This window comes from Rhinolophus sinicus, chromosome 16 (assembly GCF_057876585.1).
Source record: "Rhinolophus sinicus isolate RSI-liver-muscle chromosome 16, RSI-T2T, whole genome shotgun sequence".
NCBI lineage: Eukaryota > Metazoa > Chordata > Mammalia > Chiroptera > Rhinolophidae > Rhinolophus > Rhinolophus sinicus.
In genome coordinates, this window is record NC_142516.1 from 164705079 (window position 1) to 164718474 (window position 13396).

Sequence of the window (13396 nt, forward strand, 5' to 3'; positions counted from 1 at the left end):
ACCAGTCTATGCCCTTCATTTAAAAGAGTAACAAGTTTGGCCTCTATACAAATCATCGATGCCCTGGCTCAGTTTCTCATTTACCCGTAAAATGAAACAATAATAAAAGTAGGGCAAGATTAAGTTAAAAAAATCAATTCGGGAACTGTGTAATATTTTGTCAAAAATTCTCACCTGGCCCCTCTAAATATTCCATCTAATGTGGTAGCTATAACCTAAACTCTATTTTGTTAATAATTTATATTTCTAGTGCATTTTTACTTTAAATGGATTTTATATTTCACTTGATCCTCACGATAAGCAAGTGACAAAGGTGGACGAGATATTATGATCCTCATTTTATAACTAAAGACGCCTCAGCTCAGCATGTTCAAGAGACTTGCTCAAAGGTTCCCATCTGGTAAGTAATGGGATCCAGACTTTCTGATTCCAATCCAAAGATTTTTCAACATGGCTTCTCTGATGAGTGCCACAAATTAACGCAGACAGGGAAGGAAGAAAGATAAGACATACTCCTTACCCTGGGTTACTTATGTTTACTTCAGGGGTCACTTTGATGAGATTGTCAAGACTCTGGCCCCTTTAAAACATTAAAGAAATGATGAGGTTAATAATAGATTAATACCGAGCGGGTACAGTTATTTATGAAAATTCAAACACAGTATAAACACTTTCTAAAATCATGTCAAAGAGTTGAAGACTGTTAAAGGTGACTATGCAGACGTATGTAGGGATTTACACGTTTCTGAAACTCATGAGTCCCAGTGAGACAACATTTTAATCTTGGAGCTATAATGCCAGTAGCAAATGCTGTACTAGGACTCAGTCTCTATTACGATTTATTTAGTGCTATACCTTTGCCAAGTACACTAAACATTTTGTAATAGTCTACATGTACATCTCATGGAACATTCCTGAAGGCATCCTCTTAATATCAACCTCCAACATGCTGTGGGACTTTCAAATCAACTTTGGAGAAATATATATATATATTCATACATACATTCTTCAGCAAGTTTTCTATTCACAACTATGGATTAAGATTAATACACCAGCTTATTAAAGTGTATGATATACAACCCGGTATCTGCTTTTGGTACTTATAACTGTGTGTTGAAACCACAAATTTTGAGTAGTTCTGTGTTGGCAATGAACAATAAGAAGATTAAAATCTATAGACTTCTGAAATTTAAGATATATTTACTGTAATATAAAACTCCACATAGTTCCTGAAAACATGTCAGTATTTTATTGTTAACCTTTAGTATATCTGCTTCTGATCTTAATGGAATTTTGTTTTTCTTATTGCATCTTTACGTGTTTTCCATATACAGACCCAACCAATGTGCCTCTGATCTAAAGAGGTTGCCACATGGGTAAAGAACATCCTCAGAAGGTACTTTCACACCCTGTTTCTCCATGCCCTGTGGCCCTACTAAGATTACATTACAAAGTCTCTGTGGTTGCGTCTATACATCAAAGATATTGATATTTGGATTCAACCAGATGTTGAATCAAGTTTTTACTTGTGTCCACGTATCTGAGAATACGCAGGCTAAAAGCAGCCATGAAAAGCTTGGACCTTTTACATACAAATAATGAAACAATTAACCCAACAGAAACAATCATTCTACTCCAGAATACTTCTTATTGATTTTTCAGTCCTTTGTTGGATTTTACTTAAACAAAATATGTGAGATTGGAATGGCAGTGACTGAAAATAAAAGTTCCTAGGATTTTATGTCCATATTTGAGTACTCAAAAAATAAAATAAAATAAATAACACAATATTTAAGTATTATAACTCCTCCCTTGTAATAGTTGTGTTGATTATGGAGTTTGCTTTGATTATGTTGTCAGGACCTTGTACTCTTTAACATATTAAATAAAGTACATATCAGTGTAAGGTTATTTAAATTTCAAAGTTCATAAAAGTCAATATAGAAGACTGTGCTAATTAATGTAGTAATATAAAAGAATATTTTGAGTTAAATTGTGCGAAGTAATGCCTGCTCATGTATATATCTTCATCATCTATGCCTTCTTTCAATCCACAAACAGTTATGGAAAGCCTACTATGGGCCCTACTATGGGATAGCTGTGAACAATAGGCATAGGCTTCACCCTCATGAAGTTTCCATTCTAACATGAGGAGACGCAGGCGATACATCATCCAACATATAAATGAATGCCACAATTCCAGATAACAATATATGCTATTGAAGAAAATTAAAAAGAATGTCTGGTGCCTGTGGTGCTGGGATTGGAGGAGGGGGTGCTGACTTAATTACATTCAAGGGTCAGAAATGACCTCTTTAAGAATGTGACAATGTGGGGGGAGGGCATTCCTCAGAATGGGAATAGCACATGCAGAAGTTATACGGCAGGAATTAGCCTGGAATAGAAAAAGAATCAATTTGGCTGACTTTTGTTGAAACAAGTAAAAGGCCATTACTAAAGGTTAGAATTTTATTCTACCTGAAATGGGATAAGATTGAGAGTTTTTCATAAGGGAGGGAATGTCATCTTGTTTTACTTTTAAAAGATCTGCAGAACCTTGCACTCATAATCATACACACATGAATCCATACAAACATTTGTATGCATGTGTACCCATGTACACACATAGCCGTGCATACACACACACACACCAACATATGAAAACCAATAGGTGATGATTTGAAATACTCTCTTTAATACCAATTAGAAAGGAAAACATGGATTTTTTCTTGGAGAGTCCAAGTAAATTAAATATTTGAAGAGTATCTAACTAATTAAGGAAACATAACTCACAGGATCCTCATTATTGCTAACAGTTACTTGTATCTACTATGTGCTAGGCATGATAGTATTATGACCCTCATTTTGTAGATGAGTAAATTGAGGCACAGGGACACAGCTAGCTAGTGTCAGAGCCAGAATTTGAATCCAGGTCTTTTGGACTCCCTGTCACATTCACTACCTCAGGTGACCTCCCTGAACCAGATAGGTAGCCAAGGAAATCAATTCATTCTTCTCAGACTGTTGGTTGCAAAATTGTACAAGTCTCTGGGCCTCTGACCATCCAAGCTACTGAGAACAGGACAGCCTGACAGCGCGTGCCCCAGCTTTTCTGCCCCAGGCATCAGTGACACATTTTAGAATCTAATAATATCATGTACTGAATTAACTAAGTGGAAAGGAGTTCAAATAAAACCACATGGAATTATTTAGTACACTGTTTTCAGCAACATGCCAACAAGCACAGTTTCAAATATATTCCATCTGCTTTTTAAAAAATAAAAAAGCAAGAGGACATAAGCTTTCCAGATTTACTCGACAATTCATGGGTAGAAGAATTCTTAATGAAGTACACTTTGTTAAGCTCTTCATCTTAAACACACACCATAGTTCATACACATACATATACTATACATGTGAAGACATAGTTCATATATATATACACATATATATGTGCTACTATATATCTACTATGTGTGTATATATATATACACACACACTACTTACACACCCACATACAGACACTTATACACACACACTACTTATACATACACACATACACTTATATACACACACGTTGTGATGGTTAATTTCATATGTCAACTTGACTGGGTCACGGGGTCCCAGATATTTGGTCAAACATTATTCTGACTGTGTCTGTGAGGGTGTTTTTGGATGAGATTAACATTTGAATCCATAGACTGAGTAAAGCAGATTTCCCTCCCTGACATGAGTAGGCGCCATCCAATCAGTTGAAGTCCTGGACAGAGCAAAAAAGTTGACTAAGTGGGGACTTTGCCTACCTGTCTCCTTAATCTGCAACATCAGTCTTCTCCTACCCTTGGACTAGAATTTACACCATCAGCTCTCCTAGGTTCTCAGGTCTTTGGATTTGGACTTGGAACTATACCACTGGCTGACCTAGGTCTCTAGCTAGCTAAATACAGATCTTGGGACTTCTCAGGATAAGCCAATTCCTTATAATCAATCAATCAATCAATCAATCTCTCGATAGATATAGATAGATAGATAATAGATGATAGATGATAGATAGAGATATAGATATCCTATTGGTTCTGTTTTTCTGAAGAACCCTAAATAATACACACATGGACTTACACACACACACACACACACACACACACACACACATTCAAAGAAATAACTCACTTAGCTCAAAGAGGTCAGTCAAAATTCCCACTTAATTTCTCAAAATCTACCTGATCTCAAACTTCACCCAAGAATAAAATGCAAGAGAGATCATTTCTGTATATCAGTTGTACAGAACTGCTTAATATGGTGTGTTTTGGACAAAGGGAGCTCAACTTTGGCTTGAATTTTAACTTACTGTCCTGAATACAAGCATGCAGAATTTTGATGAGCTTATAAATGCCAGACAAAGGAGGAGGAAAAAGTTTTAAATGTCTTACCTCTTCATATTTGTGTTTGTTTCAGGATTCACTTTAATACGGCCACTGAAGTCTTGTGTTCTTTGAGTAAGGAAAGGAGTTTTAATAAATTTTGTTAAAATAAAAAACTAATCAAGTGAACAAATGTTTGGAAAGATTAAGAAGTGGTAAATATTTAAGTTCTCTATCAATGTAATTTTTAAAGTTCCAACTGCAAATGAAAATTTTTCTCTTACATCTTGAGCTGAAGACCATTTCAGCTTCCTTATTTGTTAACAAAGACCATATGTGTTTTTAATTTGTTTTGTTCTCAAAATAAGTATACGTGAAACTTGTTATTTAACAAAATCAATTTTCCCTCAGATACATCTTGTTAGAATATCTCAAAAGGGCATTATTAAAGTAATGCAAGTTAGATAATATTCTATACTGGATCCAGACAGAATATAAATATTTGCTCAAGAAATCAGATGTAACTGCCTATTCTGTTTAAAAAAAATAAGAATAATGTTAATAATAATATTAATTTGACAACATTAAAACTAATAAATATTATCAATAATAAATATTAGAAAGTAGTAAAAGAATATATGCTTTCATGTAAACTCAACCATTCCCCCAACCCAAACCTTTTAAAATAATTAGATTTTATGGTGAGTTATACAAGATAAGAAAACATACATTACATGGTAGAAAATTTTATGATTCTCTTCTCAGGGGACACATATTCCCCTCATTAAAACAGATTGAATAACACCAAAAGGGGCAGAACCTGAACCAGAAGGGGCAGTAGGGATGGCAGAACTATCATGACTAAGTACTGCTGCCATGTCCACACAGACCTGAAAAAAAGGAGAAGTGGTGGAATGTCCTTACTCCAAGTGCATGTACCTGCCCAGCCCCTCCCCTGGGCTGCCTTCGGAGACCACCATCCTTAAAGATGTTAATTTACATGAGTTTTAGTCAAGCCTTACTCTTGGCTATCTTTATTATTTTAGAGATCCACTTTGAAAGTGTTGTCAAGACTGCTTTCTTTAGACACAACAAAATTCAATTAGTAATTCATTGTTAAAAACAAATCATTTGTTTGTCTTGTGAAGAAACAAAAACTCATAGATGCAGACAATAGTTTAGTGGTTACCAGAGAGTAAGAGGGGAGGAGGATGGTAGAAGAGGGTAAAGGGGATCAAATATATGGTGATGGAAAGAGAACTGACTCTGGGTGGTGAACACACAACGTGATATATAGATGATGTATTGAAGAATTGTACACCTGAAATCTATGTAACTTTACTAACAATTGTCACCTCAATAAACTTTAAAACAAAACAAAAAACAACAAAGAATAATGTCACAAACAAACAAAAAAGCAAAACAAAAAAACAAATCAAAGCCCAGAATCTAGGAGAAAAGGCAACTCATTATTGAACATTGGGATAATTCTTCAAAAATAAGCCAATTTTTTGAGAGTAAGAAGGAAGGTCATATGACCCATCATTATTGCCCAATTCCATGCTCATAAAATATGGTTGTGAAGTTAAAATGCCTAGTCATTTTATCTTATTGGCACAGAAATCAGATTTAAAGACACTAATGAGTATATTACCCAATAGTATTTTCCCTTCCTTTGGGATTCACTTTAATATCATTATTAAGGTCTTCACTTCTGTAGAAAAAAGGTTTAGATTAGTTTCAAAGTATTCCCATTATATTATATATATAAACATTCCATGGTATTAATGATTAATTCAAGATGATAGAGAAAATTATTATATTGATGTTAAATTCATTTTTATTATAAAATTGCCTATCAATAATATAGTTAAATTAATCACTGGGATTTTATTGGGCTATATGTAAATGTATATTTAGATAGAATGTACTGCAGATCCTCCAAAGTGAAAGTCAGGGCAGCAGGGATCAGACACAGATGAGAGAAGATAAAGATGTGACCCCCTCAATATCACTGAGAAAAATCACACAATTAATTGAGGAGGAAAAACCAAGATGCAGATACATCAAAGCAGTTCTCATTCTCTGTTAGTTTTATCTGCTCTGTCATTTGCTTTGATGATCCTTTTGAGATCATGGCTTCTCTGGAAAAACACGAAAACTTTATGCCAGTTAGGTTACATTCAATTTTCTCTGAAAGTGTGTCAGATGTTTCCAGGGCCAGACGACCAGAAAAACCTTTGATGTGATTACCCTTAGCTTACCTTTATTAATTTCCACAGCTGTACTTATTTTAAATCAGTTTTGAAAAACTTGCCAACATACCTCTCCCTTTGCAATTTTGTCTTCTATATTTCTTAATTTAAATATAAAATTTGGCTCGCTTTTTAAATTTTTTAAAGAAAGTACAGAATAAGAGACTATGTAGTTCATTTCCCTGCACTTACTTTCATGTAACTCACATATGTTGTCCTATGGAAACAGCATTCACCCTATTCCTTTGCCTACCTCTGACAGGCCTAAAAGTGCAACAGTTCATCTCTGACAGAGGAGAGCATAACACTCCCATTTCTAATAACATGTACAAAGCTAACCCGAAAAAAGAGAGCCCCATCAACGCAGAAGCTTTACTTACCCTTTCTCATTTTTGTCAGTCCTTTGATTAACTTCAATAAGACTTCCAAGGCCTCGGTTTCTTTGTAACCTTGGGGGGAGGGGGGGCAGAGCAACAGAGAGAGGAGAGAGAGCAATTCAATCTCTTTTGACAACAGCAGATTTCTCACAACAGGAGTGAGATGTTATCAGCACCTAAAGCATTAGAATTCCTTAGAGATAATTAATTCAAGTGTCTAGAACTCATGCAAAATGCTGAAGAGATCTACTAATTATCCTAACAATAAGGTCCCAACCATTACTCAGTTATGATTAAATTCAGTTAAAAATATTAGTTCCCTATAGGTCTCAGCTTTTGCTTTCTTTATCCTTTGAGGGTGGGTTGGTGGGAAACTAATATATCTGTTGAGACACTGTCTTCTTTAAACATGAAAATCATTCACATTGGGTAGAAATCAGGTGATCCACATTTGAAATCTGAACACCTTGAAGATTTAGACAAGTCATTTTTAGTAAAAAGTTCAAGGTTCTGAAGTAACCTTGGAAAAGTAGAAATAACTCTATGATGGCTCCAGTACTTCAGATAAATTGACCACAGACAATAAAACGTTCACCTGGCAATTGATCAAAACTATTAGGGAATATAAAAGCTAATTCCTTTAAATTCCCCCACTGTCCAAGCATTCCCCTTTGCTCTTTTCATCTGTCTCTGATTTCACTGTGATAAGACTATTGACATTTTAGTTTCTTTCAGTATAAGAAAAAAGGAAGGGAGGGAAAAAAGGAAAAGGAACCATGGACTCTCCCTACTATACCAACAGTCATTCCTGCATCAAAGCCCAGTTATCCTAGGTTACAAATCACTTCTCTTTTCTCCTTTCTCGCCCAGGAAATGATTACTTGTGATAATCATGCCACTTTTCCTATTTTCTACCATTTTTGTGAAACTTCCCAAACCTCATTTTTTAAATATCTGAAATCTCTTTTCCTGTGACGCACATATAACCACTTAGAGAACTATTCTCCCAGTTCATTTGTTCTCCACTTGAAAAAAATTCACCGCAACAATGCCTGCATATTTACAGTATAATAATATATTGCTAACAAGCATCGACGTCTGTGGGATTATTATTACCAACACTTCTATCATATAGACTTTAAGTGTTGTGCATCTCAGAGAGTTGAGAATGCATCTGTCAGGAGTGGCTTGCAAAGCTAGAATACCATTCTAAGCACAGACTGGCACCGATAAATAATTTTTAAAGATAACCAAGACAACAGACATAATTATCATGTTAGGAAGGCAAACTTAATGACTAATCAAGTACAAGGTAAACAGCCAATCTGAGATAAAAACAGAGATCTCATCAATTCTTCAGTCATTGTCATTTTTGACTGATCTGGGATTTTCTTTAATGAAACTGTTGGGAGTTTGGTTTCCTTCAACACGCAAAATAATATCAGTAACAGAAGTCAATTTTCTAGTGCATCAGTAATGGTCTAGAACTCTAAGTTAACCTCTTACATGCTAATAGTTCAGTTACTGATCATTCGTTAAGCCTTTTTATGAGACAAAATAAATTAAATAAATAAATAAAAGCATGGCCCTTGACTTTGAGGTATTTACAGATATATCTGAGATATGAGATATACATACTAAGTGACCGAACCAAGATTCCAACTGAAAACGGCCTTAGTATATTATAATGATTTCAATGGGGAAGGGCTATGCTCCCAGCATCACATGTCTTATAATAACTATATTGAGTTCAATTGTCCACTACTTATAATAGCCAGATTTCTTCCATTTTTAGATTTAAAGGGAACGTGGAGATCATGTAGGTCATTCATTTTACGGAATGAGGAAGTAGAGGTCTCCAGACGTTAGGTGACTTGACTGGGGTTGCGCAGATCGATGGTGGCAGAGCCAGCACTAAGATATTCACCCCACCTCCTGACCCTGATCCAGGCCTGTTCCACCAGCCTCACGGCCCTTGTTCTGAGCAGGAGGTCTCACCCAGAAAATGGGATCCAGTCTACTACTCACTCAAAGACGCCTGCAAGAGTCTTAATCAGACCTTACCCTTTGCCATCTTTGTCTGTCCGAATATTCAAAAAGAGGAGGTTTTCAAGGCTTTGGGCTCTGTAAAACACAAAGAAATTCAAATAAAAGACTGAATATTGAAATAAAACTGTGTGGTATCTGGAAAGGTCAGAGGCAATAAACGTTCTTCCTGAATTGCTCATTTACTCTTAGTGAATGTAAGAGCAGAAATCCTTCTGGGCAATTATGTCTGAACTAAATGTACAACACTGAGGGCGCTACCCCATCTGCTAGTGCATTTTCATGCCAGAGGGTACAACTCCCTTCCAGCTAATGTCGGAAAGAATAAAACAAGCAATCTGGGAGATCAGATTTTCAGGTTAGAGACAGATACACTCACCTTTTCTCTGTTCGCTCTGCCTTAGGAGTTGCTCTGAAGATACCATCAAGACCTTGATTTCTTTAAATGTATTAAATAAAAAACCTTGTCAGTGGTAATAACGGATACTTAACTCTATAGAAACATAGATCAGTTTACATATAAGATAGGAAATAGAAGCTGGTTGGGAAAGATGAGCCACAATTTTTGAAAGTGCTTTATTCTAAACTGGTATTTTCATACTCAAAATTTTAAATGCAGTGGACCTTAGAGACAATAAAAGATACAATATGGAGATACACAAGCCATAGTAGATCCACGATGTGTTTTTTTGGGGAAGCTCATGGAGTGTTTTTATTTTTAATGTGAGCCAACATTTACAAGATGTCCATGACACATAGAAACCTGGATTTTCAGTATCTCCTGAAAATATCTTGCAATGCTGGGCTCGCATTCTCAGGTGGCAACCATCGGCTGGAGATGAGAAACAACTAGACGCTCTGAACAGGGCACTCCCCCTACGTTTCAGCTAGTCAGCTCCCTTCATCCATTTACACATACCTAGCCTTAGTAGGTCATGGAGTCTGTGATTCTTGATTTAATAGCTCCTCTCTTAATAAATGAGAAAACTGAAAAGCAGCACATTTAAGTGAGTTGTTGCTGGTGAGTCATGTGGTCATATGAATTAGTACTGTCAGAGGAGGGTATAAAAACCACACCTCTTGACCAATGAATTCATTTGACATGCTCTTTGTTTCTCCTTCTCTGTGTTTCTCCTGTCCATTTAGTATGTTACTATGCAAAGTAACAGAGAGATCATTAAAATTCCACACCCCTCTAACACAAACCTCAATTTTTGTAATTTTTAAAGTATGCCATTATAAATGATTCAAACTAAATGAGATAATGTTGACTATGAAAATAGTGGTTTTGTACTAGTTAAATTAAAAGCATTGAGTGACCAAACCAAACTCTGTTTACATACTAACATTAATATTTCAGGAAGAGAAATGTGGTTATTTATTAAGGCAGAAAACTGCCTTATTAAAACAATGGAGTATGAAAATCAAAAATACTTTAATATTAGAAGCTTTAGATTGTAATAACCATTAATAATAATGATGAAATGATGATGATTTCTGCAAGCTTTCTAGTCAAGATTTTGGCGAGCCCAGTATGTGGGTCCTCTTGCTCAAATACTGAAAAGATGTGAGAAATCAATATGCAATTCAGTAATAAAGCAAAAAATAAATGTTTTAAAATCTTACCTATTCAAGCTTTTGTTCATTTTGATGATATTATCCAATTCTTCGCTTTTGGAGAGAAAAAAATATCTCACATCAGTAAAATCCTGCCCAGAGTCAAAGGGCAGATTCACCTTAAAACAACTATTTCTGAGTTCTCTGAAATGCAACATACATGCCCCCTTTAACACCTACAAAAATCCTGTCTATCCTTCAGTGCTCCCCTCCAATACCTTTCTCCAAAGAATCTTTCTCAGTCTTTCAACTGAATAGAGTCCGCTCCATTTTTGGAATCCTTGCAGCATTATTATTATTTTTTTTCATCTTATTTACAATACTTAGATTACTACGCTTTTAATATAGCAATTGCACACTTGTCTCTTGTTAATGTCCCTGCTCCTACACACAGGAGCATGTACAGACACATAGACACACACACACACACACAAACACACACCACTCAAAATTGGTATATAAACCAAAAACAACAAAAGAACAAGACAAACAAATGAGAAACAAAAACTCATAAACACAGACAATAGTTTAGTGGTTATGAGACGGTAAGGGCGGTGGGGGGTGGGAGATGAGGATAAGGGGGATCAAATATATGGTGATAGAAGGAGAACTGACTCTGGGTGGTGAGCACACAATGGGATTTATAGATGATGTAACACAGAACTGTATACCTTAAATCTATGTAACTTTACTAACAATTGGCACCCCAATAAACTTTAATTAAAAAAATTTAGAACTGTATTTTACCTTGGATCCTCTTAAGTCTTTAATGCAGTGTCTTTCATACAATAGATGCTGAATACAGGTTTTTAACTGAATCAACAAATATAGGTACATTGACTAATTATAGATTCTATCTTTGTATAATGTAATTGCACAAAGCAGCTATTAGAAAACACTTGTTTATATGTAAGTCTGGCTTCCTTCTTGAATTCTATTCTACCTTATTCCAGGACAGCTAAATTTGCTATGTTATTTCCATATTTGAAAACTGTAACTTTCTGGATGCTTCTTCATGAACAAACTGTTTAATCTAAACCCTGGATCCAAAATATCCCTTAAAATCACAGGAGCTCAGCTCTCTCTCCCAAGAAGGCAGCCTCAGTGGGTTTCCTGCTCCTGTTCTGTCCTCAACTTTTCTGTCCACCAACTTCACCCCTATTTCTCTTGCTTTCCTCATCCAGTTTTTCAGTTCATAAGTGTTAGTTCTCCCTTCTCCCTGCTCTAGAATCACATGTTTCCCACACTTTCTCAATGTTCCTTTTTCTTCCTGAGTCATCACTGGTGTTGACCAGTAGGCTCAGTAACACAGTAGTTAACGCATTCAGGCTCCCAAGTTAGGGATTCCTGGATTTGAATCTAGGATTCACCACTGATTAGTTGGCGACTCTGGGTGAGTTACCTAACCTCTTGCCTCAATTTTTCCACCTGTAAAATAAGAATACCAGTTGTACCCATCTCATAAAAGAATCAAACTAATGAGTGTAACATGTTTAGCATGATGTCTGGCAAGTCATAAACTCTCAATTAATTTTGGCCATTATATTAAACAGTTCCCGGTCAATACTAAGTTTTTAATTTAATAAATGCTAGCTATATTTATTTTTTAAACTGCATTTAAAGACACCAAGACTTTGGCTCAGTCTTAGAGGTATAGAGTCACTAAGTCACATATGTACTTTGAAGAGGTCTAGCAGAGGTAGTGACAGAGTAGCTGCTGGGGCAGTCCTCTCAGAAAAACTAAGCACACACTACATCAGCAGCCATAGATGATTCCTTCCATGTAATATTGTGCATTCAGTGGTAGGAGGGAAGGCTGAGAATAAATGCTGAAATACAAAAGTTACTGACGGTGAAAAAATTGATTACCGTTCTATTCTCATGTGGTTCGAACTTTACCCAGTCCCCTGACACAATGTCCCATTGTCTTTTCTTGCTTGAAATTCTACCTTCCAACTCTCAGGCTGTGAATCTGCCCATATCCCCAAGGGAAAGGGCAATTAAGAATCCTGTAAATTTTAGCCACAGACCTTTCTGACTGGTTTGAGTCACAATGATGAGATTAGCAGCATTTGGGGTTGCTCATGTTTATCACAAGAAAATTAGCATAAATCATGAGAAGACACTCTGTGGTAAATTAAATAAAATGGAGATTGCATTCTGAATGAGGAAGTTCACCTTTTAAAATGACCTTAAATTGATGAAAGCTTTGGATATTAAGTTTCACCATTGCATTTGCAATAAATTAAATGCTCTTAATCAGATAAAAGTAACAGTCCATTTCACAAAGGAATATCACAAAGAGCAGGTCGGATAAATAAAGCTATTTCTAGTCCCTCCGGACATCCCACAGTCACAACACTCTGCTATTGATGCGACAGACATTTTCCCTGGCCCCTGTCAAAGCAGCAACTTCTCCCTGTGAAGAATGTATCTAGCTGTGGAATTCGTGCATTATGGCTGGGAAAGCGGACAGGAAAGTTAAACTAACTGCCATTCTCATTGTTTTTGCTTGATTTATGACAAACTGTAAGTTCTCTTCAGCATCACTCACTTATCTCTCCTGTAAACCACCCTGTCACCCACCAAAAACAGTCTCTTTTTAATCCCTATTAAAAATGAAATATTGCCACAAACAAAAATAAATAAATAAAATTACAGATCTAGGCACTTAATGAGAGAAAAAATGGAAATGAAACATTAAGGATACTTTCTAGAGTCCCCATCTGCGTCCAGAGCT

At 35.9% G+C, this 13396-nt stretch overlaps 1 protein-coding gene across 8 annotated transcripts in view; it reads right to left on the reverse strand.

Moving 5' to 3' along the window:
- SCEL (sciellin) overlaps window positions 1-13396 on the reverse strand; it is a 98687-nt gene that overhangs the window by 33531 nt on the left and 51760 nt on the right. For 6 of the 8 annotated variants that reach the window (XM_074329415.2, XM_019742559.3, XM_019742553.3 and 3 more), the window contains 7 exons: window positions 10666-10710; window positions 9419-9478; window positions 9058-9117; window positions 6997-7065; window positions 6016-6075; window positions 4431-4490; window positions 521-580 (listed from right to left, as the gene is read on the reverse strand). In XM_074329415.2, coding sequence (XP_074185516.1) covers window positions 521-580; window positions 4431-4490; window positions 6016-6075; window positions 6997-7065; window positions 9058-9117; window positions 9419-9478; window positions 10666-10710 — 414 coding nt within the window. The remainder of the gene's footprint in view (window positions 1-520; window positions 581-4430; window positions 4491-6015; window positions 6076-6996; window positions 7066-9057; window positions 9118-9418; window positions 9479-10665; window positions 10711-13396) is intronic. The other 2 variants (XM_019742557.3, XM_074329414.2) reach the window with 1 other exon arrangement.